General features: G+C 37.3%; 2 protein-coding genes across 4 annotated transcripts; one reads left to right on the top strand and one right to left on the bottom strand.

Annotated features, from left to right (window-relative positions):
• Nucleotides 1-1319: 1319 nt before the first annotated feature.
• LOC124543619 (armadillo-like helical domain-containing protein 3) lies at nucleotides 1320-16039 on the bottom strand. Of its 2 annotated transcripts, none has more exons than XM_047121869.1 (15): nucleotides 15930-16039; nucleotides 15508-15798; nucleotides 15271-15431; nucleotides 14603-14770; nucleotides 13698-13809; nucleotides 12742-12906; nucleotides 11196-11337; nucleotides 10057-10136; nucleotides 9280-9412; nucleotides 8711-8795; nucleotides 6297-6529; nucleotides 5989-6115; nucleotides 4826-4980; nucleotides 2523-2808; nucleotides 1320-2158 (listed from the first exon to the last, which is right to left on the bottom strand). In XM_047121869.1, the coding sequence occupies exons 2-14, from the start codon at nucleotides 15774-15776 to the stop codon at nucleotides 2596-2598; spliced, it is 2043 nt and encodes a 680-aa protein (XP_046977825.1). In that variant the 5' UTR covers nucleotides 15777-15798; nucleotides 15930-16039; the 3' UTR covers nucleotides 1320-2158; nucleotides 2523-2595. The 2 variants fall into 2 exon arrangements, with proteins under 2 accessions (XP_046977825.1, XP_046977824.1); XM_047121868.1 differs by having other exon boundaries at nucleotides 15872-16029.
• An 899-nt stretch (nucleotides 16040-16938) lies between these two features.
• Nucleotides 16939-25769, top strand: LOC124543913 (smad nuclear-interacting protein 1). 2 transcript variants are annotated; one of them, XM_047122240.1, is made up of 13 exons: nucleotides 16939-17092; nucleotides 17205-17577; nucleotides 17652-17754; nucleotides 18619-18750; nucleotides 18894-19010; nucleotides 19572-19660; nucleotides 20044-20119; nucleotides 20200-20271; nucleotides 21977-22039; nucleotides 22129-22323; nucleotides 22957-23157; nucleotides 23891-24105; nucleotides 25181-25769. In XM_047122240.1, exons 2-13 carry the CDS (start codon nucleotides 17211-17213, stop codon nucleotides 25417-25419), a joined length of 1869 nt encoding a protein of 622 aa, XP_046978196.1. In that variant the 5' UTR covers nucleotides 16939-17092; nucleotides 17205-17210; the 3' UTR covers nucleotides 25420-25769. The 2 variants fall into 2 exon arrangements, with proteins under 2 accessions (XP_046978196.1, XP_046978194.1); XM_047122238.1 differs by having other exon boundaries at nucleotides 16947-17577.
• Nucleotides 25770-26115: the final 346 nt, after the last annotated feature.

Genomic DNA, 26115 nt, shown 5'->3' on the forward strand with positions numbered 1-26115 from the left:
AAAGTTACAATTTGTATTTTTTTAGTTATTAAATATTTTTTAATTAGTCAATTCCATCAAACGAGCTCCCTAAGGAAATGTTTCCTGTTATCTCATTGGTTCAAACGCGTGACCTTCATTAGCCAATTTATTGGATAGCCTTATAGTTTCAGAAACGTAAGAAGTATATACCTCCACCTGTTACTTGATGATGATAAAGATTACATATTTGTATATGTGGATCATATAAAGATTTATGTTGTTGATAGTATGATTATTGTCATTTAAAAATCAGGAAGGTTGATATAACGTTCATGGAAGTTTGTTATCATTCTCGGGATCTCGCTAGCATTTATCAAAGTAAATAATATCTAACATAAAATCTTTGTCATTATCATATAACAGATCTTTTATCGTACAGTTATAGATGGCGTTTATCGAGCACTTAACAATTACATATCAGATTCACCAAGCCTTATTACTAGCCTCGCTCAACACCCAATCATGTTTGTGTATTTTATTCTTTGGGAGTTTGACTCGTGGAATAGACTATAGTTATAGTACTTTTAACCAAAGAATTATCAAATGGAAACTATTCTAGTCTATATATTTATAAATTATACTTTTTATTTTAAATAACAAATACATAAGTGTCTATTTAATATATATATACGATATACATGCATTTAAAACACGAGTCATTCCAAAATAAAACGCTTATATACATTCAGTCTTTTATTTAATGTAAAAATATAACATTTATTACATGATAAATTATTAGCAATGTATTACATCAGAATACATAAGGTACTGGTTGTATTAAATGGTTTCGTACAATATATTAATGCAATATTTTGGCTTTCTACTCCATTTGATGAAATAAATATAAATGTTTATAATAACTTAAAAAGTTATCTTAATTATATGGTATGTTTGTTGCACCAAATCTAATATGATGCTTTGTAATTATAACTATTTGTAACAAGGTAGCACAATCTCATATACTATAATGGTGTACCTATGAGAAATTTGCTTTTATATACATATAAATTATATCAAATGTAACATTTATAAAGTGTGATATTTTTATCACTATAATATTGTAAGAATACTTTAAACGCTGACAACAGCCAAATAAACTTGTAATGACAAAAAAAAATTATATTTCAAACTAAATTAAATAAAATAAAAAGTATATGTTGGTTTTTTTTTAATTCATATAATTATGGTCTAAGTAGGTATCTATCAACATATAGTTTTCATATTAATGATCAAAATGCATAAATATTTTATATCTTATTTTATTTTAACAGTATGATAAGAGATGATTTTTTATTTCGCTTTATAGGATACAGTTAAAATTATTACTATTATTTACAAATAATACTTGGCTGTGGTTGAAATATCTAAAGGTCAATTGGTGTTGTCAGCGTCTCAATTGTTTTGTTGAAATAAATATTTTTAAACTGCACTGTAATGAACAAGGATCGTGAAAGTAATATGAGTATTACGAATTACTTAAAAAAGTAATATTTCAAGTAATGCATTTTTCTTACTGAGTGTTGAAGTCAATTGTTGTATAACAGCAGCATTAAATACTCAAATTTACGAATTTCGCTTCACAATGGAGATTGATAAGTTTTAGTAATCCACAGTGCAAGGAGGGAATGTGGGTATACAGTGGGAATGAGGCCTACATTTCCTCGGTGCACGTGACGTCAGTGTTAACGTTCCTGTTAGAGACGAACCAATCCGTCGCGGCCAACAGTGTGACGTCACTAAGGCGGTGCACGTGACGTCAGTGTTAACGTTTCTGTTAGAGACGAACCAATCCGTCGCGGTCAACAGTGTGACGTCACTAAGGCGGTGCACGCGACGTCAGTGTTAACGTTCCTGTTAGAGACGAACCAATCCGTCGCGGTCACCAGTGTGACGTCACTAAGGCGGTGCACGCGACGTCAGTGTTAACGTTCCTGTTAGAGACGAACCAATCCGTCGCGGTCACCAGTGTGACGTCACTAAGGCGGTGCACGCGACGTCAGTGTTAACGTTCCTGTTAGAGACGAACCAATCCGTCGCGGTCACCAGTGTGACGTCACTAAGGCGGTGCACGCGACGTCAGTGTTAACGTTCCTGTTAGAGACGAACCAATCCGTCGCGGTGACCAGTGTGACGTCACAAAGCGGGCGGGGGCGCTAGACGAGCGAGGTGTAGTGGTATTTATAATTCATCTCGTGCTCGGCGGTGAAGGAAAACATCGTGAGGAAGGTTTCCTTCCTTTCGATGAATTTAGACACATGCAGGTGCATGTGTCTAAATTCATCGAAATTCTGCCACATGTGCATTCCACCAACCCGCATTGGAACAGCGTGGTGGAATATGTTCCAAACCCTCTCCTCAATGGAAGAGGAGGCCTTATCTCAGCAGTGGGAAATGTACAGGCTGTTACTTTACTTTTACTTTACAACAGTATGACGTCACTAAGGCGGTGCACGCGACGTCAGTGTTAACGTTCCTGTTAGAGACGAACAGTGTGACGTCACTAAGGCGGTGCACGTGACGTCAGTGTTAACGTTTCGAGGTCACCAGTGTGACGTCACAAAGGGGGCGGGCGCGCTAGGCGAGCGCGGTGTAGTGGTGCAGCAGCGCGGCGGAGTGCAGGCGCAGCGCGGCGGCGTCGGCGCGGGCGCGCGCGGCGCGGCGGGCGGCGCGCGCCAGTCGTAGCAGCAGCGGCCGCTGCGCGCGCTCGTCGTAGCGCTCGTAGGCCTCCAGCCCCTCCTGCAGCTTCAGGATCAGGCTGTCGTAGTTCTTGCGGACCACCTCCAGGATCTGTGTGTGTATAGTGGCGGCCTTAAGGATTCCGTGTAGGAGATATTGAAACTGTTTTGACTAATCGTTGGTTTCGTTTAGCAAATATTCTGTTTGTTTTCACGGATTTGTCAAAACTGTGACTGTGATTTAAATAATTATCTGTTACTTAATTAATGTAACTAGTGCTGTTTACATTGCGTGTAAGAACTCAAATGCACCTGTGAATGCCACGAGTTGTATAAGGGTCCCTTATTAAAGGGCTTATTACACTACGCGGTATTCAGACAGTCTTACTAAGATTTAGCATAATGTAATAAGAGTTAGCAAGTTAGCCTGTCAAATTAGACCGACCGAATGGGTTCGACCATGGTTACTTTCTTGCTTGCTGAATACCGCGTAGTGTAATAAGACTTAGCACGCTTAGACCGTTCAGTCAGCGCGCGGCAGCCGCAGAGCAAAGTCGCTCGTATGTTTGTTTGCTGTGGCCGCGTGCACCATGGCTTGTTCAAAAGAGAAAGAAGTGCTTTTTAATGTACTCGATTTGTACCTAGACATGCCATATTTATGGCAGAAAAGTCATAAAGATTATTCTAATCAACCACTACGTACTGAAGGATTCCGGGTGTTGTTGGAAATTTATAAAAACTTTGATGAAAAAGCTACAATCAAAACAATAAAAAAGAAGTTGATGAATACGCACCAATTACAATAAAGAATTGGCTAAGGTATGTACCTACTTAATTCCTTTGTTCGTCCCAATAAATACGTAGGTACCTCCATATACCTACGACAAAGCGCACCTGCGGGGCTATTACACTATTTTGCCGAAATGAAATTTCCAAAAATTCCCATCGCGCGACAACCGTCACCGACTACGTACGCCTTGCAAATGAGTTAGCATGCGATATTCAGCACAGTGTAATAGCGAGCTTGTCTAGTTAGATTTTAAGACAGTCTTAGGGCCCTCGCACACGGCGACTTTTTGTAGCGATGCAGTAGCGATGCAGCCGCATATTCGAATCGATACAGTCGCGATGCGATCGCTGGCAGTGTGCCCTCGCCCACATAACCACGATTTAGTCGCGATGTCAACGCAATACTGTCGCGCTTCTGTCGCGATGCAAATGCGATTCAGTAACGGCACAAAAATTCCTGTGGTAATCGCTACAGTTGCAAGATGGACTCCGTTGATGCAACATTAGTCACGTTGCCTTTGGTGCTGCTTTGTGAGCAGCACCAAACGGGGGCAACGAAAGCGGCATCAATATTGGATGCACCCATTTAACAAAGAGAGATTACTTGGTGGTTTCGCTCGTTTCTCCACTCACGCGCCATCCCCCCACCGTTCTCTCCCCGATGTCGTCCGACATGGCCGCGCGTTTGCATCGATACAGTTGCGATGGTGTGGCGCGTTGCAAATGCGAATAATGGGCGTTAGTATCGCTGCTGTCGCGCTTTTATGAAACGCGCGACTGCATCGCTACAAAAAGTCGCCGTGGGCGAGGGCCCTTAGTAAGACTGTCTGAATACCGCGTAGTGTAATAAGCCTTTAAGGGATATGACGGCGCCACTGTATTTTGTGGGTGTCAAGAAACGTCAAATGATAATGACATTTGATAGTGATATTTGTAACAGTGCGGTTTAACATTTCTTCACTCTCACACAATTTCAGGACCTTCGCACGTGACATTGGCGAAATAATCTGTGCCTTTTTGGCATAAATAAAAGCTACAAAAAAAAAACTTCAGGACCTTCTGTGCGCAGAGGCAAACGGATCATATCATAATCCATTTGCAGCTCGCATAAGGTAGACGTCGGCAGCCACAGATGGATACATGTACCGTTATATATGTAAATAATTAATCATACTTAGAGGCATTCATTTGAATATTTTAACTTTTATATGAAAGTAACATTTATAGAAAAATGAATGCTGCTTATGACGTTAATAATCCTGCGAAGTTAGTTGTATTTTCAAAATCATACGTTTTGGATAACGAGTAGTATGCGCTGATAGAAAAGATTGGTGATGAACCTGGTCCTCGGTGGGCGTGGAGAGGCTCTGCGAGGCCAGCCACGCCTCGATCTTGGGCGAGAAGTGCTGGATGATGGCGCGCACGTTGACGAGGCAGTTGGCGAGCCGCAGCGCCTCCGCCTTGAACTCGCCCGCCGCCGTCGAGTAGCGCAGCGCTGACGCACACAACACACACACAACAAGTTTACTAGTGTTGTACGCGCAAACACATAACTTATATAGTACGACACAAATTAGATGTAGCATCGGAAAATGAAATGGAATGAAACTAAAACCGAATACTGTCGATTTACACGACCAATAGAAATAGCTCCCTATCGCGCCATTCGACGCTATTCGTCGCTATAGATTCACGCGTCAGAGAAAGCAAGTGCATGTAAATCGACGCGTCAAATTGACGAATATATTAGGTCATATGATATTACAAGTTATTGCGTTTGTGCAAAGATCATATTCGCGTGAGAAATAAATATTGATAATTTGGGATAGCGTACTTAATTCGGATGTGATCGGTTTCACGAATTTTGCCGATGCGACATCTGAGTTGTGTCGTACTATACTTGTGTGAGTGAATTTTAAAAATATATATACATGTCCCGTCTGAGTCTCTTTTATCCATAGTAGATTTTTGACTATCAATTAGCAAGCGTAATCACTTCCATATTGAATAAAGATATTTGATTAGACGCACACAGCTGTTACTGACTGACTTATCCGTGCTAAGCCTTGGGTGACCTTTATAGGTCTATGTGAAATATAAATTTTGAAAGATTGAAATAAAACTAGTTATAATGGATTTGAATTGCGTATATTAATTATTTTTGATATCCCGACGTTTCGAGCACTTTACAGCGTTCGTGGTCACGGGTAGTGACTACCCGGGTACGGGTAATTAACAAAAATAATTAATATACGCGATTCAAATCCGTTATCACTAGTTTTATTCCAATGTGTAATAATCGCAAAAATTTAAGACAAATTTTGAAAGATGTCGCCCACGGTTTTCTTCGTAAGATATTCGGTCAAATTTGGTTCAGTTTTTCGCTGTGGAAAATCAACAGACAGACACACGGACAGAACTATAGATAACCGACCTAATCGACCTTACCGTACAACTAGAAATGTAGTGTTGATTCAATCATTCAATCATAAATAATACGCACCCATATAAAACAGGTTGTCGAATACTTGGTGCATCCGTATCAGCTCGTAGTAGAGCTGGTCGTACGACGACGGCGTCGGCAGGAACGTGTCCCCGAACGTGATGAACAGGTTGAATATATTAACAACCTGAAAGGGAACACAGGGATACGTCAGTCGGTAGCTCGATCACGTCGGCCACCACCACACCCCCGTGAGCTGGGATGTTAGATATGGAGCTGCGGTCGAATATATTAACAACCTGAAAGGGAATACAAGGTTACGTCAGTCGGTAGCTCGATCACGTCGGCCACCACACGCGGGAGCTGACCTGCTGCGCCATGAGGAAGACGTTGTGGCGTCGCAGCAGGCTGGCCTCGTGCGCCACGAGGAAGCGCAGCAGCGCGATGAGCGCGGCCCACAGCGGGCGCCAGTCGCGCGCCAGGCGCACGCGGCAGCGCTTCTGGTAGCTCAGCAGGCGCAGCAGCACGCCCACGCACTGCTCGTACAGCGCGCCCGGGAACTTCTTCAGCAGGTGGCACATCATGAACTCCACCAGCAGCTCTGCGGACGGGGTTACACAGGGTGGTGATGTGTCTACAGAGCCAGGGATAGTGATATGCATGCTAAAATGAAACACACTTCCCGGAACGTATTAGTAGGGGAGGCCGGGATGCTAAATTTGCAGTTACTCGAGCGTCTTAGAGACCTATTGGATTCGATAGTTTAGGTCTCAAAATGAAAAAAAGTACATTACAAGTTTTATATTTTAGCGATGGGGAGAGCGCGTAAAAATTTTTAAAAATTAAAAAAAAATTAGGTGTATGGAAATACTCGAGCGCGTCAGCCATTAACAGTTTAAACGCGCTTTATATTCCTGATAACCATTATATATTAATCTGACAATTAATCTGAGGGGGTTGCCTATAACAAGGGGTTGAAAAACGAAAAAAAAAAAGTTACTCGAGCGTGTCAGAAATTCGAAGTATAGGCATATTAAACCCTCAAAAGTGTCGTATTAAAATGTCTGACGTTTTGGATGTGACATATAAAAATTATTGATTTTTGAATGTGTAAAAAAAAATTGTGACCTTGAAATACTCCGGCGCGTCAGATTTTCATGCAGGGGGTTCATATTGATACAATAGTACCTCTGTAGAATAATCTGACAATTATATTGAGGGATATCGTTATTCTGACCATTTTTAACGAAATTGAACAACAAGATATTCGCATTTTCATATAAAATAGTTATAATTTATTCATATACAAAATTAAAAATACATCATTACAAATAAAAACCCGTATGTATAATTGACGTGTGAAATATAAATTTTAATGTTCATCTTCGCTGGATGATTCATCTTCGTACTTTGTTTCTTCCACTTCTTGGACGTCCTCATCATCTCGTGGTTCTGTAACCATGAATGGTTATGGTAGATCATTGTGCTGCATTTATGTTATGATATTATCATGATAATATATAAAAAAAAACGTACCTGAATCAGAAGTATCTCCTAAAATATCAGCTCTCAACCGCTGTACGCTTCACCTTTCCACGATTTTACCGACATCGCCTCATGGAAACCGTCAGATTAGTAGTTTCTCATGCTTCTGACAATATTTCCTATAGTTAAAAAAAAAACAGAAGCGCGCTCGAGTATTTCAAGATGACGTTTTTTTTTTTCAACTTTAGAGCTCGCTAATTTCTCAACGCCACGCTGAAATCGTCAGATTATTTAGATATACACTTTTCTACATGTAATTAACTTACTCTTACTTAATCTGACGCGCTCGAGTTTTTCAGAGGATCGATTTTTTTTTACTAATCTGACGGGTTCCCCTCAGCATACCCCGCCATATGAAGGGTTCATATTCGGTAGAGGTACATTAAAGGGTACAAGGATTTTCTCTGTATAATTATCTGACACGCTCGAGTCACTTCAAAAATCCCCGCTTCGCCTCCCCTACTATATAGGTGTTTATTTATTTTCCATACTAAGACTATATACCTTTGACCAAACCAAACGATAGCGTGATTCAATGTACTACTAGCGCCATCTAGTTAAAAAATCGATTGGACACAGGGCACTACTCTCGGCCCACATCTATTTCTCGTCTATGTCAATGAGCTGATATCGTAATACGAAGCCTTCATTTAAATTGCTAAGCTGAGATGGCCCAGTGGTTAGAACGCGTGCATCTTAACCGATGATTGCGGGTTCAAACGCAAGCAAGCACCGCTGATTCATGTGCTTAATTTGTGTTTATAATTCATCTCGTGCTCAGCGGTGAAGGAAAACATCGTGAGGAAACCTGCATGTGACAAATTTCATAGAAATTCTGCCACATGTGCATTCCACCAACCCGCAGTGGAACAGCGTGGTGGAATATGTTCCAAAGCCTCTCCTTAATGGGAGAGGAGGCCTTATCTCAGCAGTGGGAAATTTACAGGCTGTTACTTTACTTTACTTTTATTTAAATTGTTATTATTCTTTCAGTTGCAGCAACTGTTTTGTTAAAATTTATTATTATATATTTAATCATATTCATACTCATGTGTACTTTTGATATGTGTACTTGCAATATATAAATGTATTTCCGGTAGGAACGGTGACGATTTGCAAAATACTTTTAACCACGCATAGTGCAAATGTGAACAATTTTAATTTATCACGTTTTTGACTTTTGTTAAAATAAGTCAAAAACGTAATATAAAATATTTTATAACGAAATGTCACTTACCGATGAGAGTCGAAGCGAGAGGCTGCGACGGAGGTTCTTCAGGAATTATTTTTCTGTGACGCATTGGCAGCCTGTAAAGTTGGACCTGACGAAAAGGTCATAGTTTCTTTAATGATTAAATAAGTTCTGCTTTATGTGACTAAATATTTACAATTATAAACTTATATTTGTTAAATACCGTTCAATTATAAGAAGAATTTTAGGTCTGTTCTGTTTGGGTCTAAAATTTTTAGTTCAGTTATTATTCATTTATCCAAACATATATACGACTATATATTTATATATATTAAATTGTAGATGAACCATCTAATAAAGGCCCCTAATGGTATGTGGTCATCATGACCCAGACATTGACGCTGTTAAGAAATATTATGGATAGAAAGAAATAAATGGCATGTCCCTTATGCGTGTAGTTACTTACATTACCTCATCATCCCCATACCAAGTACAATTATTTGTCAATAAAATGTGACGTCGGTTCGCACAAATACCACCAGTGACCAAAAACCATTTAAATATATATATAATACATAACAAAAAAAACAGTGTAAAGTAAAAAAGTACTTTACCTTAAATGTAAGATTCTGATCGTGCATTATAGAATTTGCGAACTGTTCCTCAACAATACAAGTCAGTGTGATGAAGCACAGGCTGCACTTATTGATACTGGCCTCTGTCCGCGTGTCTGCCATCACTATGGAACTAAAGAACACATAATATCATTAAAAAAAACTTTCATCTGCCTAGGGACCGCTGGCCAGTTGAATACACTGTCTAATAGAATAGATAATGCTGTTATATGTTAGGTCATAATTCTGGGGTTTGATTCCATTATTCATTATAAATATCATTTAGTAAAAACATATTTGGCAATTTGACCAATTCACATTGTCAAATTACAATATAGCCAAAAATAATGCTTTAAATTGCCATTGTATTTCACGGTTCACAATATTTAGACAGATTACAATCTCATAATGTTGTCTTAAATTTTCGCGATTACACATTGAAATAAAACTAGTTATAACGGATTTGAATCGCGTATATTAATTATTTTTGGCATCCCGACGTTTCGAGCACTTTACAGCGTTCGTGGTCACGGGTAGACTCTACGGGAGAAAAATAATCAATATATGCGATTCAAATCCGTTATAACAAGTTTTATTTCAGATTACAATCTCACTAGACAGATTGTAATCTAACGATGTTTGTAATCTTACCGTAACATATATGTAGTTAATAATTCAAATAGATTAATTGGTCTGGTCAAGGTTATTGAAAAAACATTACAATTAATTTTGGACTACCGTCAGTCGTATATTTTAATTCCTTATTTTAATTCTTACCAGTATTGAAAGAATGTGACTAGTAGGTTAGTTGGCTGGTCGTTATCAAGCGCTTGAATCTGCGCTAAGTTAGGTGGGCTCTGAAAAATATAACATTTAATGGAGATTTAATTTCAAAATTATTTTTGACTAGCAACACTGTCAAAATTACTTTTTTTTATGGTATAGATTTACGGACGAGCATATGGGCCACCTGATGGTAAGTAGTCACCATCACCCATAGACAATGACGCTGTAAGAAATATTAAGTATTCCTTACATCGTCAATGTACCACCAACCTTGGGAACTAAGATGTTATGTCCCTTGTGCCTGTAGTTGCACTGGCTCACTCAGACCGGAACACAACAATACTGAGTACTGTTGTTTGGCGCTAGAATAACTGATGAGTTATTCTAGCGCAGATTCTAGTTGAGATGACTTTTGAAGTTTTGACATAGGCTTGGTTAATTTCATTACTTAGGAATGAGTTCTAGCCTTGGCCGGACAGTCATTGCACACTATTAATAATAAAACTATCGTAACACTTTTGGTCAATAGTATTTTGGGCCAATTTTGTCCTTCGAAAGTAGTTTTGCTCGGAGTAGAATTGAAACTTTTACTGAAAGATTTTGAGACTTGCTCAAGTCTCAAAACCGCACTTCCTGAGGTCGCTTCGAGTAGGACTAAAGAGAAATATAAGTAGTTAATATAAACGACCTCCGTGGTTGAGTAGTGTTTACACCGCTTTTCACGGGTATAGTACGACACAACTTAGATGTCGCATCGGCAAAATTCGTAAAACCGATCACATCCGAATTGAGTACGCTATCCCAAATTATCAATATCTATTTCTCATGCGAATATGATCTTTGCACAAACGTAATAACTTGTAACATCACATGCCCTAAAATATTCGTCAATTTGACGCGTCGATTTACATGCACTTGTTTTCTCTGACGCGTGAATCTATAGCGACGAATAGCGTCGAATGGCGCGATAGGGAGCTATTTCTATTGATTATGTAAATCGGCAGTAATCGGTTTTATTTTCATTCCATTGCACTTTCCGATGCTACATCTAATTTGTGTCGTACTATACACTACTCCGAGGTCCCGGGTTCGGTTCCCGGGGTCAGGGTGTCCCTGGTCGCGGGTGGTACCTGGTGCGGCGGCAGCGTGTGCGGCGGCGAGGGCGGCGCGGAGGAGGCGGCGGCGGACGACGAGTGCGCCAGCGTCGTCATGAAGTTGCGGTTGAGGTGCGCCGCCTCGTACAGCGCCAGCAGCATGCCCTCCTCGCCGCCGCTGCGCACACACACACACACACACACATGACACCAGCACTCGCCACTATCATTACATATACGACAACCGCGTCTGTCTTCATGTTAGCAATCTATTCAAAGCCGACTGTGCAGCTTTTGATACGGTTTTCACTCATCATCAGCAGCCTGTAAATTCCCATTGCTGGGCTAAAGGCCTCCTCTCCCTTTGAGGAGAAGGTTTGGAACATATTCCACCGCGCTGTTCCAATGCGGGTTCGTGGAATACACATGTGGCAGAATTTCCTTCACCGCTGAGCACGAGATGAATTATAAAGACAAATTAAGCACATGAATCAGCGGTGCTTGCCTGGGTTTGAACCCGCAATCATCGGTGAAGATGCACGCGTTCGAACCACTGGGCCATCTCGACTCTTACTTCTCGACTTTCACTCAAAGGCAGAGGGATTCTTGATTGAGGTTTAGGTGTATCATTTATTAATGTTTTTGTTTAAATAAGTTGAAATAGAACAAAAATTGTTAAAGATTTCGGAAACTACTTAAAAAAGAATTAAATAAAAGGTAAAAATATAATAAAAAACTTGTCACCGTGCGAAGCCGGGACGGGCTGCTAGTTTATTATAAAATGAAAAGAAAGCAAAGGAATATAATTTTAGTATTATATAATATAATATAAAATTCAAGAAATGACTAACCATAGATAAGTATTTGCATATAGATTTGAATATACATGTAACAGGTTTCAGATTCAGTAACCGATAAGAAATTATTTCCGATTATCCGATTGTTTCGAATAGTTTTAACGGATTTTAGATTTTATTTAAAGATACTACAGCACAAAATAACGAGGTCACTGTTATATGTATTAATGTATAGCCATTGAAGAACGACTATTTAAAAAAGGTATTATTTAGTGTCATATATGTTTTTTTATTGGTATATGTTGGCGGACGAGCATATAGGCTACCTGATGGTGAGTGGTCACCATCACCCATAGACAATGACGCTGTAAGAAATATTAACTTCTTTACATCGTTAATGTCCACCAACCTTTGTAACTGAGATGTTATGTCCCTTGTGAATGCAGTTACACTGGCTCACTCACCCTTCAAACCGGAACACAACAATACTGAGTACTGTTATTTGGCGGAAGAATAACTGATGAGTGGGTGGTACCTACCCAAACAGGCTAGCATAAAGTCCTACCCTAAAAAGTAGTCTTGATTCTATTAAGAGACTTCTGTTTTGGATAGTTTTTTATTTCAGATATCAAAGGGTTTCGGTTACGATTATGGAGTACAACATTTCTGCTACTAATAATACGTTATATTGTGAGACAAAATAAAAAACTATAGAATAAACAAAAATTATAATTAGACTCTCTATTTCAATAATTTATATATTACGTATATTAGTTTGTATGTACCTATTCCTTTGTCCTCTAACGACTGGCTGCGTTTCGTCGCTAGTAAGAAATATACCTCCCACCATACTCGTCAGAGATGACAGCCACCCCCCACCACTCGCCTGCATCCCCCCGAATGTTGACATTACGAAGTCGTTCAATGCCGCTCTGATAACTTGACCGTATCTGAAAATTTAATACATCAACATTCTTAATTTATTTTGAAATATTGTCCTAAATATTAAAAGGCACTACTAGTCTGTTCCTTATAGCGATTGATTGATGATTTTGGGTTTGATTTTGACGTCACATGCGACTTCGACAACGAAAAATATTATAGACAGATTAGAATAAGGCATATGGTGTTGTAATGTTTGTTAGAATATAGCAACTGACAACTTTATTTTTTTTTTATTATAAAGATATGTGGATGAGCATTTGGTCACCGCCCATAGACAATGGCGCTATAAAATATATTAACCATTCCTTACATCGCCAATGCGACACCAACCTTGGGAACTAAGATTTTATATCCCCTGTGCCTACAGTTAAACTGGTTCACTCACCCTACAAACCAGAACAATATTGAGTACTGCTGTTTACCGATAGAATATCTGACGAGTGGTCATTTGCTGCCGAAACGCTTGGCCCTTGGAGTAGTGGTGCAAAAAGCTTTATCAAAAGTATAACACCTCGCCTCATTGCCTCCACTGGTGACAGGAGAGCTGGTTCGTTTTTTGCCCAGAGGAGCGGAATTTCGATTCAACGGGGAAATGCTGCTAGCATTCTTGTCACCATTCCTCGCAAGATTTATACAGTAACTAGTTTCAATTCATATTTGTATGCATTTAAGCATTTAATGTTATTAATTGTCACGAGTGGGCAGTAACCCCGAAGGTTAGCACAAAGTCTTACCATCACAAAACAATTTAAGAAATGGGGTATGTATGTTAAGTTTTGAAATATATAATTCTTACCCATTTAGAGCCAATTCATCGTCAAGTATCGACAGTTTCACGACATAGGGATTCGCAGATTCTTGCTTTTTATAATTAACTAAGAACATCAGGAGTAGTACGACGTCATACCCTACAATGTGTAAAGAAGCAATTATGAAAAACTCAAAGTTCAAAAGTGAGACAATCTGAAGGCAAATGGTTCACTAACAGAAAACCTCATCTATCTTTTAAACATTCTTAAGGAAATTAAAACAATCTAAATAACTCTTTGCAAAATTATTTCAATAACATATAAAAAACAGTAGCATAAGCAATGGACATACCCTTCACCTGCTTCCCATAAAACCACGTTTACTTGACAACATTTACATTGGAACAGCAATGTTTACATTGCCTCACAAGTATTAATATAACAATATCCCCGATAGTGATACAGAATGTTGTAAAATGTAAATTAATTAAATAAAAGAAATGTTATGTGACAATATATTTCAAAAGTATTTCAAGTATCAATATACCATGATAGAATGTTGTGTATTCTCCTAAAGAAATTTCTCATAGCACACCATTGATAGTGTGTATGACTATTGATCAGAGTTGAGATGGCCCAGTGGTTAGATAGAGTGCCGATAACCGATGATTGCGGGTTCAAACCCAGGCAAGCACCGCTGTTTCATGTGCTTAATTTGTCTTTATAATTCATCTTGTGCTCAGCGGTAAAGGAAAACATTGTGAGGAAACCTGCATGTGACAAATTTCATAGAAATTCTACCACATGTGTATTCCACCAACCCGCATTGGAACAGCGTGGTGGAATATGTTCCAAACCTTCTCCTCAAAGGGAGAGGAGGCCTTTAGCCCAGCAGTGGGAATTTACAGGCTGTTGTTGTTGTTGATGACTATTGACTATAAGTGTAACATACCATGCTGCTGTCTTTCAGTCGCCGTACACAGTAGCTGTATCAAAGGCTCAAACAGTGAATGAAGCATTAAATATTCCACCAGTGGGTTGTCATCGATATTATCTATTCCAGTTGCAATTATTAATAGTAACTTCAGGACCATTGATTTCAAGCTGTCCGGCACATCACCTGTTGATTGCAAAAGTTCAATTAACATTAACATACCAATAATTATGTGCACTCAATGGATGAAAATCAATTATAATCCTTATTGAAAAATTGAGGTAACAATCTTGCTTTATTATATTAATAGCACTTAAGCTTGTTGTAGGCAATCAAATGGCAAAAAAATAAAGAAAGTTTACCTAATATGGTTATCTCATTAAATAATGTTTACAAGCATTTTGATTGGGTTATTAATTATATTTTAAGCATAATAAAGTATGCCTTTGCCCTTTCAAATTGGCTTCATTCCAAATTCCATTCAATGTTGGCCGTAAAAGAGCAACAGACAGACTTACTTTCACATTTATAATATTATCAAATTCAAAAATATAATTATAGTTACATATCTCAAAGTGGTCCTGTACCCTAAACTAAGAAAACCCATATCTTAGGGGCCAGTGACTTCCCAATCAGTGTTTTTGTTCATCTTTAAATTTAATGCTTAAAATTACATATAGATTTACCTGATAACACTGTGCTGCAGTGTTCTAATAGCTTCTGCATTTTTGCATTTGCAGTATCTGTTCCTAATAAGGTGGTTTTTATATTGAAAGTAGCATCTTGCTCTGCTCTTTGATACATGGTAGTCAATATTGCACTGAATGTCTGCAGTGCATACACCAACCTGTAAAGTTGTAACACTGATGCATATCACTCCTGTATCGGCATAATGTATACATTGTTTTACTATTTGAGGCAACCTTATGTGATGTTCTTGTCCCAGCATTTCTATGCATTGTAGAACCAGTAAATTGATATTGTCTTTTAAATTAGTTAGTTGTTCTACCGAAAGCTTTTGTATTTCAGCTTCGAGCTGAGGAATTTTAGGTTTTAACAGAAAAAACTCATCCCAAAATGTTGGGTTATCACTTGTTAAGTCTTCGCCCCTAAAGAATGATTCATATATCTGTACGACTTTTTCTTTTAAATGTCTTTTAGAACCAGAACCACTTCTCTTTCGTGTAGCCATAGTCGTGCAGCTTTGTAATCAACTAAAAAATATGTTTATTTATAGATTATTAATAAATATTCTCTGACAAGAAATTACTTTCCAATCTCCCTTACTTAGATAATTGTATATAAAATAATTTAATTAAAAAAGAGTAAATTTGATTATATATACTTAATTAATACTATTATAATTATGGTATTCTTTTCATATAATATAAAATTGCCACTTTAAAAGTTTTACAGATGTTCGGCTGTACAACTGATAGTGTAAATGTCATTTAGTCAGTTCTATGTTGCCAAAACATAATAATTTGCACCTGACAAATTTTCATAAGAATTTTCCTGAGCATAAGTGTATTTTTTAAAATACTTAACTCTCGACATTACAAGTATGCTGTATTTATATTTTATTTAATTATTTCACATTCATTTTAATGACGACTGACGAGTCATCATTCGCATTTGGCGATAAAATAAACTGTAAACTTAGGCTCAGGCTATAAATAATTTAAACTAACTATCACTCGTAAGCGGATGATTATATATTATTATATATAAATATATAGCGATATTGGCCATGATAACACATATTATTTTATTTATTAAATTTTATTTCTAGATCTATACTATACTAAAAAATTTAGTTTGTTATAATTTTGATGCATGATGTTCTAATTAATTGTTTAGTGTCAATGTTTACTAAAACATTGACACTAAACAATTTATAACAAAAACAGATATGTTATTCATGCGCAAAAAGTGAAGACTAGAAAACGTATTAATTGGGACGTTTGCCTTTAGTCGTTTTACGTAGTAATACGTTATAATACATCATAATTACGTAGTAATACGTTTTGCGTAATTAAAACATCTAGTTATCCCTTTTGCTTATTGTTTTTATCAAGCTATACTTTTTACTTTTAGCGAAATGTAAAAATAAAATAAAATAAACGGTCCCCGGCGCGGCACACTTTTTCTGTGGTTAAGTATGGATATAACATATCTGTTTATTAGAATATCATTGTTTAGTGTAAAAAGAAGTATTTGAAAGCTTTAATTATTTATATGTAAAAGAAATTCTATCCAAACCCAAAGGCTTATACGTTTTGGTTATGGCAATTCTAAATTTTTGTCTTTGATCACTGTTTACTCCAAATAGAACAAAGAGTACCTATCATCCATAAAGGCATAAAATAATAAAACGTAGTGGTTATCTATATCTACTCTGTGCGGTGTGCTCTAAGCTCTTTGCTCTGTGTTGTAAACTTCTAAGGAAGAATTGCTCGAATTCACATTTCAGTTTTCACAAACGGAATCGCATTATTGCAAATATAGGTAGATAATATTTATTAGGCATTAGAACTTTGTTTTTATCTCTTAGTTATTGCCACTATTGCCTTCATTGTGATTTTGTGTGTGTTACGTTTAACGTTGTTATTTTATAAAGCTTAAAATGAAATCGAAAAAGCGTCACCACGATAGTTCAGAGGAATCTGAGGAGTCTGATGCTAGTATAAAGTCTAGCAGTTCATCCGACAGTGATAGTGATGATTCTTCACTATCGGAACATCGACACAAAAAGAAGAGAAAACGTGCTGAATCTTCGGATTCAGACAGTAACAGCGATGACCAGAAACGTGCCAAGAAACGCAAGCACAAGAAAAAGAAGAAGAAGCATAACAAGAAAAAGCGTCGATCACAGTCATATGACGATGTTTCCGACGATGCTATTTCTATAAGCGAAGGTGAAATCTCTCCTAAGAAAAAGAAAAAGCACAAACATAAGCATTCCAAACGATCTCAAAGTTCCGCCAGTGGAGGTAGATCTGTGTACAAAAGTTTTTATAGAACAATTCATTAGGCTAAATAGCTCATAATTTTTTTTTTGTATTAGATGAAGATTATGACAACAAATCTGAGCGTCGCTTGCATAGCGTCGTAAAAGAACGCAGGCCATCTTCAGAAGAAGGCATTCAACCATCTCGGACATATTACCAGTAAGTATAAATCATTTCATGATCGTCATCAGACATTACCTTAATAACCTCAAAGCAAAATAAGGAAAATATATAAAAGGAAACCATAATGAAATGATTACTACTTAATTATTATTACTCATTGCACATTGAAATGTACATTATTTGAATTTTTTTTGTAATGATATTTTAATGGAAATATGTAGAAAAAAGGTACATCATTTCTTACTTTATATTTTTGACTATAGTGTTTGTGGCATATTCTTTAATGATCACTATTTGTGTCCATCAAGCTACTTTATTTGGGGACAATACAGCACCCTTATTTCATTAATCTCTGTCTAGATATATATTTGTGTGTGTAACCTACATATTCTATTTGTCTCTTATTATATACATTCTACAATAAGATAATTTGTTTAGTTTCACTGTTTCTACCACGAGTGCCATTTACTGTTAACATTCTTGTCACATAAATAAAATATCTAGCAAAACACTTAAGATTTGTGAGCTCAAACCCAGGTCATCATTTAGTATATAATTCATTTTTTGTTTGTTAGTGAAGTTAATCCATAGTGAGGAAACCTACACATGTCTGAAGAAGATTATGTGTTTTTGTTTATGGTTTTGTTTTGTCATGTTTATATATTTACTAATTATTCATCTAGTTTCTCTTTCACTTCAATGAGGTAATTACAGAGGTTTTTCTCAAGATATTCGTAATTGAAGAGTGGAGTTACAAAGTTGGCAGTATTCTCCTACCATGTCTTTAATTTATTGGTCCAGTGTCTAAATTTTGTTTGTGAATGTTGGTTCTTAGGTTGGAGTTGAAAAACACATATAAAGTTTCAATATGAATGTTAATTTTAAATATCTTGCCTTTAGAAAAGAATATCACCGATCAGCTTCAGGTGAAGATTATGTGCGTGAACCTCAAAAGTACTACCAGGAATCAAGTAGACCGCGGCACCATGAGTACCAGGACAGTTACAGCTATGATCGAGACAGGAATGAAAGGTTTGTAATTGATTAGCTAAGCTTAAATCAAGTTATGAACCCTTTATAGTAGAAATTATAAACTCAACTACTGTACATAAGAATGATTTTTAGTATATTATTCTTTGTGGGAATGTGATTTTATTATTGTTTGATATTTGCAGATTTGCACCACGAGACGAAAAGTTTGAAAGACAGAGGGACAAATACCGTCAAAATGCACCTTTTGTACCCAATGAGGAATACAGTGGACGGCAAAGGGATTATGATGAATACAAAAGGTAAGCTAACTTACTACAAGGAGGTGCAATCTGGCATCAGTGACTTAGAAATAGCGCTCATCTTGATCCAGTTGAACAAGGAAATAACTACTCGTTACTACTAAAACATTTGTAGACAAATTGAATTTATGACTTAAAGTACATGCTTGGGAATGATAAAGGGATATATTGGAATAGAAACAACCCCTTTAAGGCTGCTTCCGAAATATACTGAAGTTAAAATTATTTCATAGTTCTTCTTAGGATGAAGCTATTTATTACTGACCTGGCAATAGATTTTTGACAAACAATCAGCATTTGTAATGCTTCTATATGCAATGAAGATTCTTAATCCCTATCTTGTAATAAAACAACCACACAGCCTATATCATATACTTAAAAAAAAAATATATATATATAATTTCGTCTAATCATCTGAATATGACCATCCTCTTCTCAGAAAGGATAATAGGTTTGTTTTATCAATAAGTAGTTTACAATTTAATATTGAATAAGAAACAGGCTGAGCTTTCATCATTGTTAATGACATACTCTATATCGTAATTTCTATCAATAAATAAGGAATCCCAGATATGAAGATCAAAGGAGGGATGAAGACCATTATAGGAGGGAAAGAGATGTGCCATATGAGTCTAGAGAAGACATGAGAGGTATGTTTCATATATATATGTGCTATCAGATATGTGAAAGTCACAGGTTCATTCCTAACATACTATTGTGGTTTCCACCCCCTAATACACTGAACTGGAGCTAAGGAGTATTCTTTTTTTTTTGTATATTTACAAAAATATTTTGGTTTTTTTTTAACATAACTGATTTTTTGTAATTATATATGTAGTTAATAACCTCGAATAATAAATAATTGTTTGATTGTACTTCAAAGCTCAATACGAATTAAACCAGTGTGAAAAATTGAGTTCAGTAGAAGGTTTTCTGAGTTATTTGTATTTATTTTTTATAATGTCATGTTTGTTTAATTTTTTATAATGTTCAAATGTTTACTATATAAATATTGTTTTATTTATTTTTTAAGGAAATAATAGATACAATCGTTATGAGAGGGCTCCCAAACGGCGAGAATTTGGTGAAGTACGAGATTACCGTGAAAGGTAAACCTTAAACTCACTCTTAAACTCTTGATTATTTAGTTAATTTAAGTAAATATTTTAATTATTTGTTTATTCGCCAGACGCGGGCCAGCCGAACCGGACCGTTACCGCGACAAGGAAAGATTGCCTGAAGACAGATACTCACCAGAAAGGTACATCCACGACATTGTTACGTCACTATGTAGTTCGCACACTATCAAAGTAATGAATATATGAAGTAAATACAGGCCTAGCCAGCCTCAGGACAGTTGATATGTAATGCGATAGTGCATGTGTGACGCCCGCTGGTTCCTAGTAAATGACTGTATTTGTTTTTACAGTGACACCTCTACAGACAATTGTAATGAGTTCGGTCTGAAAATGTCGCAGTTGCAAAAACATTTAAACGTTTTCACCTTAAACGATAATTACTCTAGGCGTGTGTGAACATTTAAAACAGACCTGTAGTCATACCCTCGTTATTGTTGCGTCGCTTTTCAAAGAAGCGAACGAGATTGGAAATTATTTCATTCATTTGCTATTTGTAAATATTGTGAGGAATGATGTAAGGATGCAGCTTGGTCCTCTGATTACGTCTCATACGATCATTGCTTCAAATTCATTCATTGTAGATGTGTATGACCGTATCATGATCTTGGATCATACGACAGTATCATAACAGAAGATTGGTTTAGATAAATATTTATATGAGAACTAAACGAAGACAAGAATATGATGATTAAAATACGAATGTATTATATAGAAGAGAATAATGGAAAATTCAAACACAGTTTATCATCAAGGAACTAAATAAAAGGACAGTTTAATTTGAGCCTTTGGGATTAACTAGAGAAGATAAAACTACCATATATTTAATGGAAATATATAAAACATATAAAAAGTTTGACATAAATGTCAAAATCAGAATATTTCAAAAGTTCAACTAAAGAGATATATAGAAGCATAAAGAATTTTATTGTAATAGCTGTCTACAAATGGCATATTTTTGATGAAAATTGAAAAAAGCATTGAGAAAATATGGAATGAAACAGATTAAAAATATTTTTGAAAATACAGATAATACAGATTTACAGGAAATTTTATGTCTTTATTCAATTGAACAACAGGATTTGTCATATTTCAATTGCAACTTTTGATATAAACTTGGATTGGAATTAAATATATAAACTACATTGATATTTCTAGAAGTATATGTATCTATGATCATGTATGAAATATTTTTAATATTTTGGAAAAGAAGATTTACAATTGTTTATTATCCAATTTACACAATTTCTACTAGATTTTATATACAAAATATTATCATAGAGGAGTGTTTAAACGCCGTCGTTGTTAATAAGTGTCGTAGTACATACATACTTATATAGAGATATCCACGATCGGATGAAATTATGTAGGTATACCTTCCTGAATCATCATTCTATTGAAGTGTGAAGCAATGGTAAGTGTACAAGGAGTGTCAAAATAACTGATACATCGTGTTGGGGTGTTTTTTGATGTCTATGATATAGCTAATGCAGTTTGACTTATTGTCCTGCTAATTTTTATTATATAATTAGAATAAAAATATTCAATGAAAAATCGTCGTCAAGTTCATAATAGATTTTACATAATATGAGTATTATATTTTATTTATGATCTCAACAAAAAATATTTTAATTATAATCTGAATAATTTATAATCTGTGTAAATACCGAACAATCTTATCATTTAACAAAAACTTAAGCAATGAAATAGTCGATGACTTTAATAATAATAATGCTATATTTATTATGACCGGTCTCCGCTTTTAAATATTTGTCTCGTACATAATTCGACCGACAGTGAAAGTAATAGATTTATCATTATCGATTACAGGGGCCGAGATGGTCGTCGCGAGAGAGCCGGCCGGAGCGACAAGCCGCCCGCCCCCACTCGCGGGTAACAACGCTTCTAAAGTTATCGCTTTGCAACGTCGATTGATAAAATGAATCGATTTGAGGAGAACATTAAAATTATATAATTTTCAGGGATCACTCGACTTCCAAGAGTCCCGACGACCGGTACAGGGAGACGAGGAGGCGCGAGCGGACGGCGGAGAGAGAGGAGAAAGCGGAGAGAGGGAGGAGGGCGGAGAGGAGTGAGGGAGGAGAGCGCGACGAGCGAGCGCGCGACGAGCGCCCGCGAGAGCGCGCCCGCGAGCGCCCGCGCGACCGCAAGACCAGGTGCGCCCTGCTGCCTAGAGCTACTTTGGGTAGCCTGCCCAGGGCTACTTTGGGTAGCCTGCCCAGGGCTACTTTGGGTAGCCTGCCCAGGGCTACTTTGGGTAGCCTGCCCGGCTACCACTCATCTCTTATTCTACCTATGGATGTTCACCCATACTCAGGATTGTTAGCTTCCGGTTTGAAGGCTGAGTAACCCGGTGTGACTTCAGACAGACGTAACTCTTAGCTCCTAGGATTGGTTACGGTCGCTTGTAGTGTGTTACACATTACAACTAGTAAGGGCTATTAGATTATAGTATATAAAATTAGAATGTAGTATTAAGACTATAGTAAGTTGAATTATGTTACGCTGAATATCATATTAGGGCTTCTAGCGTGGAAGAGGATCTCCCGGTATTCAATCAGCTACTCTATAATAGCTATTGTTCTCTTTATATAATAAAGGTAACAATAGCTATTATGGATCCAACACAAAAATATAAACAATAAGATATTATTAAAAACATTCACATTGTATCGGAATGTAAAGTTAAACAAGACTTTATGAATAGTTCGAAATGGTCCTTTCTAGTCTTACAAATATATGCTGTACTATATGCATTGTTTAAAGTAACCAATATGAGTGTTTTTCAGATTTGACAACGCAAGCGACAACAAGGAGTACAGTTGGGGTAAAACCGAAGTAAAGAATGAGAATGACAAGAACCCGGCCGACAAAGAGAAACCGAACTTCGGGTTATCCGGGAAACTCACAGCGGACGCGAACACGGTCAACGGAGTCGTCATAAAGTACACCGAGCCTGACGACGCAAAGCAGCCGAAGCGCCGCTGGAGGTGAGAGCGAAGTCCTACGTCCCCTGAACTTCCATTGATCTATTCTCGATACCTCCAACGCATTAAGTCGTATGGAAAAATTTGTGATTTTTCAGGAGAGCGATTTTTAACTTTCATCTTTGCATTGCTCAGTCACCAAACACAGTTTGTGATTAATTTTGATACACAGCAAATATTGTATGTTAGAGAGTATAATAAGGCCTATTTATTGAATTAAAAACTCGTATTTTAGTAAAAATCGGGAAAAAATTAAACCATGCGACTTGTCCCAAAGCCTTTACTTCAATACGAAACGATGCATATAATCGTAAGTTATAGTTACGACGTATAATCCACAAACGTAGACCACGCATAAAGTCGCATCATCTATGTTGCAACGTTTTGCGTAGGACATTTGTAGCAATATTTTGTCCTTTTTTATTATACCACGTCGGAACTGAGGCATGGTTTACTTTTGCGCTCTCTAATGATTCAAAACATTTCGTCGCAAGCGAAGATACGACTATATGCGCGGTAGTTAAAATATGATGAGACTATTATCGAGTTAAAATCTCGGTATTTAAAGAAAATATGAAAATATTGTTTTCACGGATGTGTAGTATTTATATTTTAATACATAACAATACCGATATCTCATTTTTGCAAAAAAATCATGTTACGACCTAATGCGTGGGAGGTGTCTTTTTTATTTCATCTGTACCGCATCGCATACTAAGCGCGTTTCGCGCCGCAGGTTCTACCCGTTCAAGGGCGACAAGGCGCTGCCGATCCTGTACATCCACCGGCAGTCGTGCTTCGTGATCGGGCGCGACAAGAAGGTGGTGGACATCGCGCTGGAGCACCCGTCCATCAGCAAGCAGCACGCCGCGCTCCAGTACCGCGCCACGCCCTTCGCGCGCGCAGACGGCTCGCAGGCGCGCCGCGTGCGACCCTACCTCGTCGACCTGGGTACGCCCTCTACACTGCTACGGCTGCTACAGCTGCTACAGCTGCTACACGCTACCTGCGTCCATTTAACGACAACAGCAGTCAGTATGCCCCTACCTCGTTGACCTGGGTACCTCTCACCCTCCACACAGCTACGGCTGCTTTTTTTTTTTTTTTTTATATGGTATAGGTTGGCGGACGAGCATATGGGCCACCTGATGGTAAGTGGTCACCATCACCCATAGACAATGACGCTGTGAGAAATAATATATAATAAAAATAATAACTATTCCTTACATCGTCACTGCGCCACTAACCTTGGGAACTAAGATGTTATGTCCCTTGTGCCTGTAGTTACACTGGCTCACTCACCCTTCGAACCGGAACACAACAATACTGAGTACTGTTATTTGGCGGTAGAATAACTGATGAGTGGGTGGTACCTACCCAGACGGGCTCGCACAAAGCCCTACCACCAAGTGTAATGCTGCTGCTACAGCTGCTACACGCTACCTGCGTCCATTTAACGACAGCAGTCAGTATGTTTCCCATTCCTGGGCTGAAGTCTCATGTTCCTTTGAGGAGAAGGTTTGGAATATGCTGCTCCAATTTGGGTTGGTGGAATACAAATTTCATAGAAATTCTACCACATGTATAGTATATAGTTGTAAACACGAATTAGGCACATGAATTAAGTGGTTCTTGTCTGGGTTTGAACTCGCAATCATCGTTTAAGATGAATGCGAGTTCAAATCGCGTTCTAACCACTGGGCCATCTCGGCTCTCAATAACTCCATACATACTGATGACTGATGATACATTACATATGAATGGGTTAAAAAGTCTTAGTGTAATGTTTGTTTTAAATTTTCGCGAATCACACGTGGTCTACCCGTGACCACGAACACTGCAAAAAGCTCGAAACGTCGGGATGTTTAAAAATAATTAATATACGCGATTCATCCGTTATAATTAGTTTTATTTAAAAAGTCTTAGTGTGAATTCCACCTAATAAATGATAGAATTTTGCCCCCTTTTTTGTTCAAGTTTCATTTTCGCTTCGTGAACATACATAACGTCTCATTTTCCCTCACAGATTCAGCAAACGGTACATTTGTGAACAACAAGAAGGTGGAGCCGCGCCGATACGTGGAGCTGCTAGAAAGGGACGTGGTCAAGTTCGGCTTCTCGCAGCGGGAGTACGTGCTGCTGCACGAGAACAGCAAGGACGACGCCCAGGATGACGACCAGGAACCGACCCTGGCGGTCGCCACCACGGACCAGATCAAGCAAGAGAAGAGAGCCAAGGAGGTGACAGCGGCCGATGGAGAGTAAAGTTTTATCATTATTAAAAGCGAACTGTTCAACTAAACTTAAGCAGTTCTTTAGATGTTATAGTCTGTTCGCGTTAAGAATGCAGTGAGTTGTCATTGTTCACCGGCACCTTTGACCAATCAAATCTTTTCAAATTACAAAGTCAAGTTCACATTGAACAAGTAATAAGTTCGAATGTGATGGTTGTGGATTTAATTAATTATTAACTGATATTTTTATAATTTAAATTTTTTTTTATATTATTATTAACTGATATTAAAAAAAAAATGAATACCACACCACTTTGTAAAAATAAAAGTGCGAGAAATGTTGCCATGCTACAAGAAAAAATCGCCATGTGGGATTTAGATAATGTTATGGAACTCGCTGCAGAAAATTATTTTATTATAACTAACAACTTAACTTAACACTAACGACGACAGTAATAGTGTAAGTAATAGTGATTAAAATATTAATGACTTAATTTCGATTTTTTACGTTAATGTGTACTATTTAAATTCATTACACTTAGTCTTTAAAACAAATATAATTTTTTGAACGTTTAACACAAATATACATACATCTTTACGCTTCTTTTAAAAAGATTTGATTGGTCAAACAATGACAACTCACTGCATTCTTAACGCGAACATACTATAGTTATTATATCATCTATAATAACTGAGTTCTGGAAATAGTTTTCTTTTCTATTATAGC

Source organism: Vanessa cardui, chromosome 3 (genome assembly GCF_905220365.1).
Source record: "Vanessa cardui chromosome 3, ilVanCard2.1, whole genome shotgun sequence".
NCBI lineage: Eukaryota > Metazoa > Arthropoda > Insecta > Lepidoptera > Nymphalidae > Vanessa > Vanessa cardui.

Coding starts and splice junctions, on each gene's coding strand:
- LOC124543619 (XM_047121869.1), bottom strand. CDS start 15,776: ATGGCTACACGAAAGAGAAGTGGTTCTGGTTCTAAAAGACATTTAAAA. Junction 10,137..11,195: donor ACACGCTGCCGCCGCACCAG/GTACCACCCGCG, acceptor TATATTTTTCAG/AGCCCACCTAACTTAGCGCA. Junction 4,981..5,988: donor CGACAACCTGTTTTATATGG/GTGCGTATTATT, acceptor TGTGTGCGTCAG/CGCTGCGCTACTCGACGGCG.
- LOC124543913 (XM_047122240.1), top strand. CDS start 17,211: ATGAAATCGAAAAAGCGTCACCACGATAGTTCAGAGGAATCTGAGGAG. Junction 19,011..19,571: donor GATTATGATGAATACAAAAG/GTAAGCTAACTT, acceptor TCAATAAATAAG/GAATCCCAGATATGAAGATC. Junction 20,272..21,976: donor GACAGATACTCACCAGAAAG/GTACATCCACGA, acceptor TATCGATTACAG/GGGCCGAGATGGTCGTCGCG.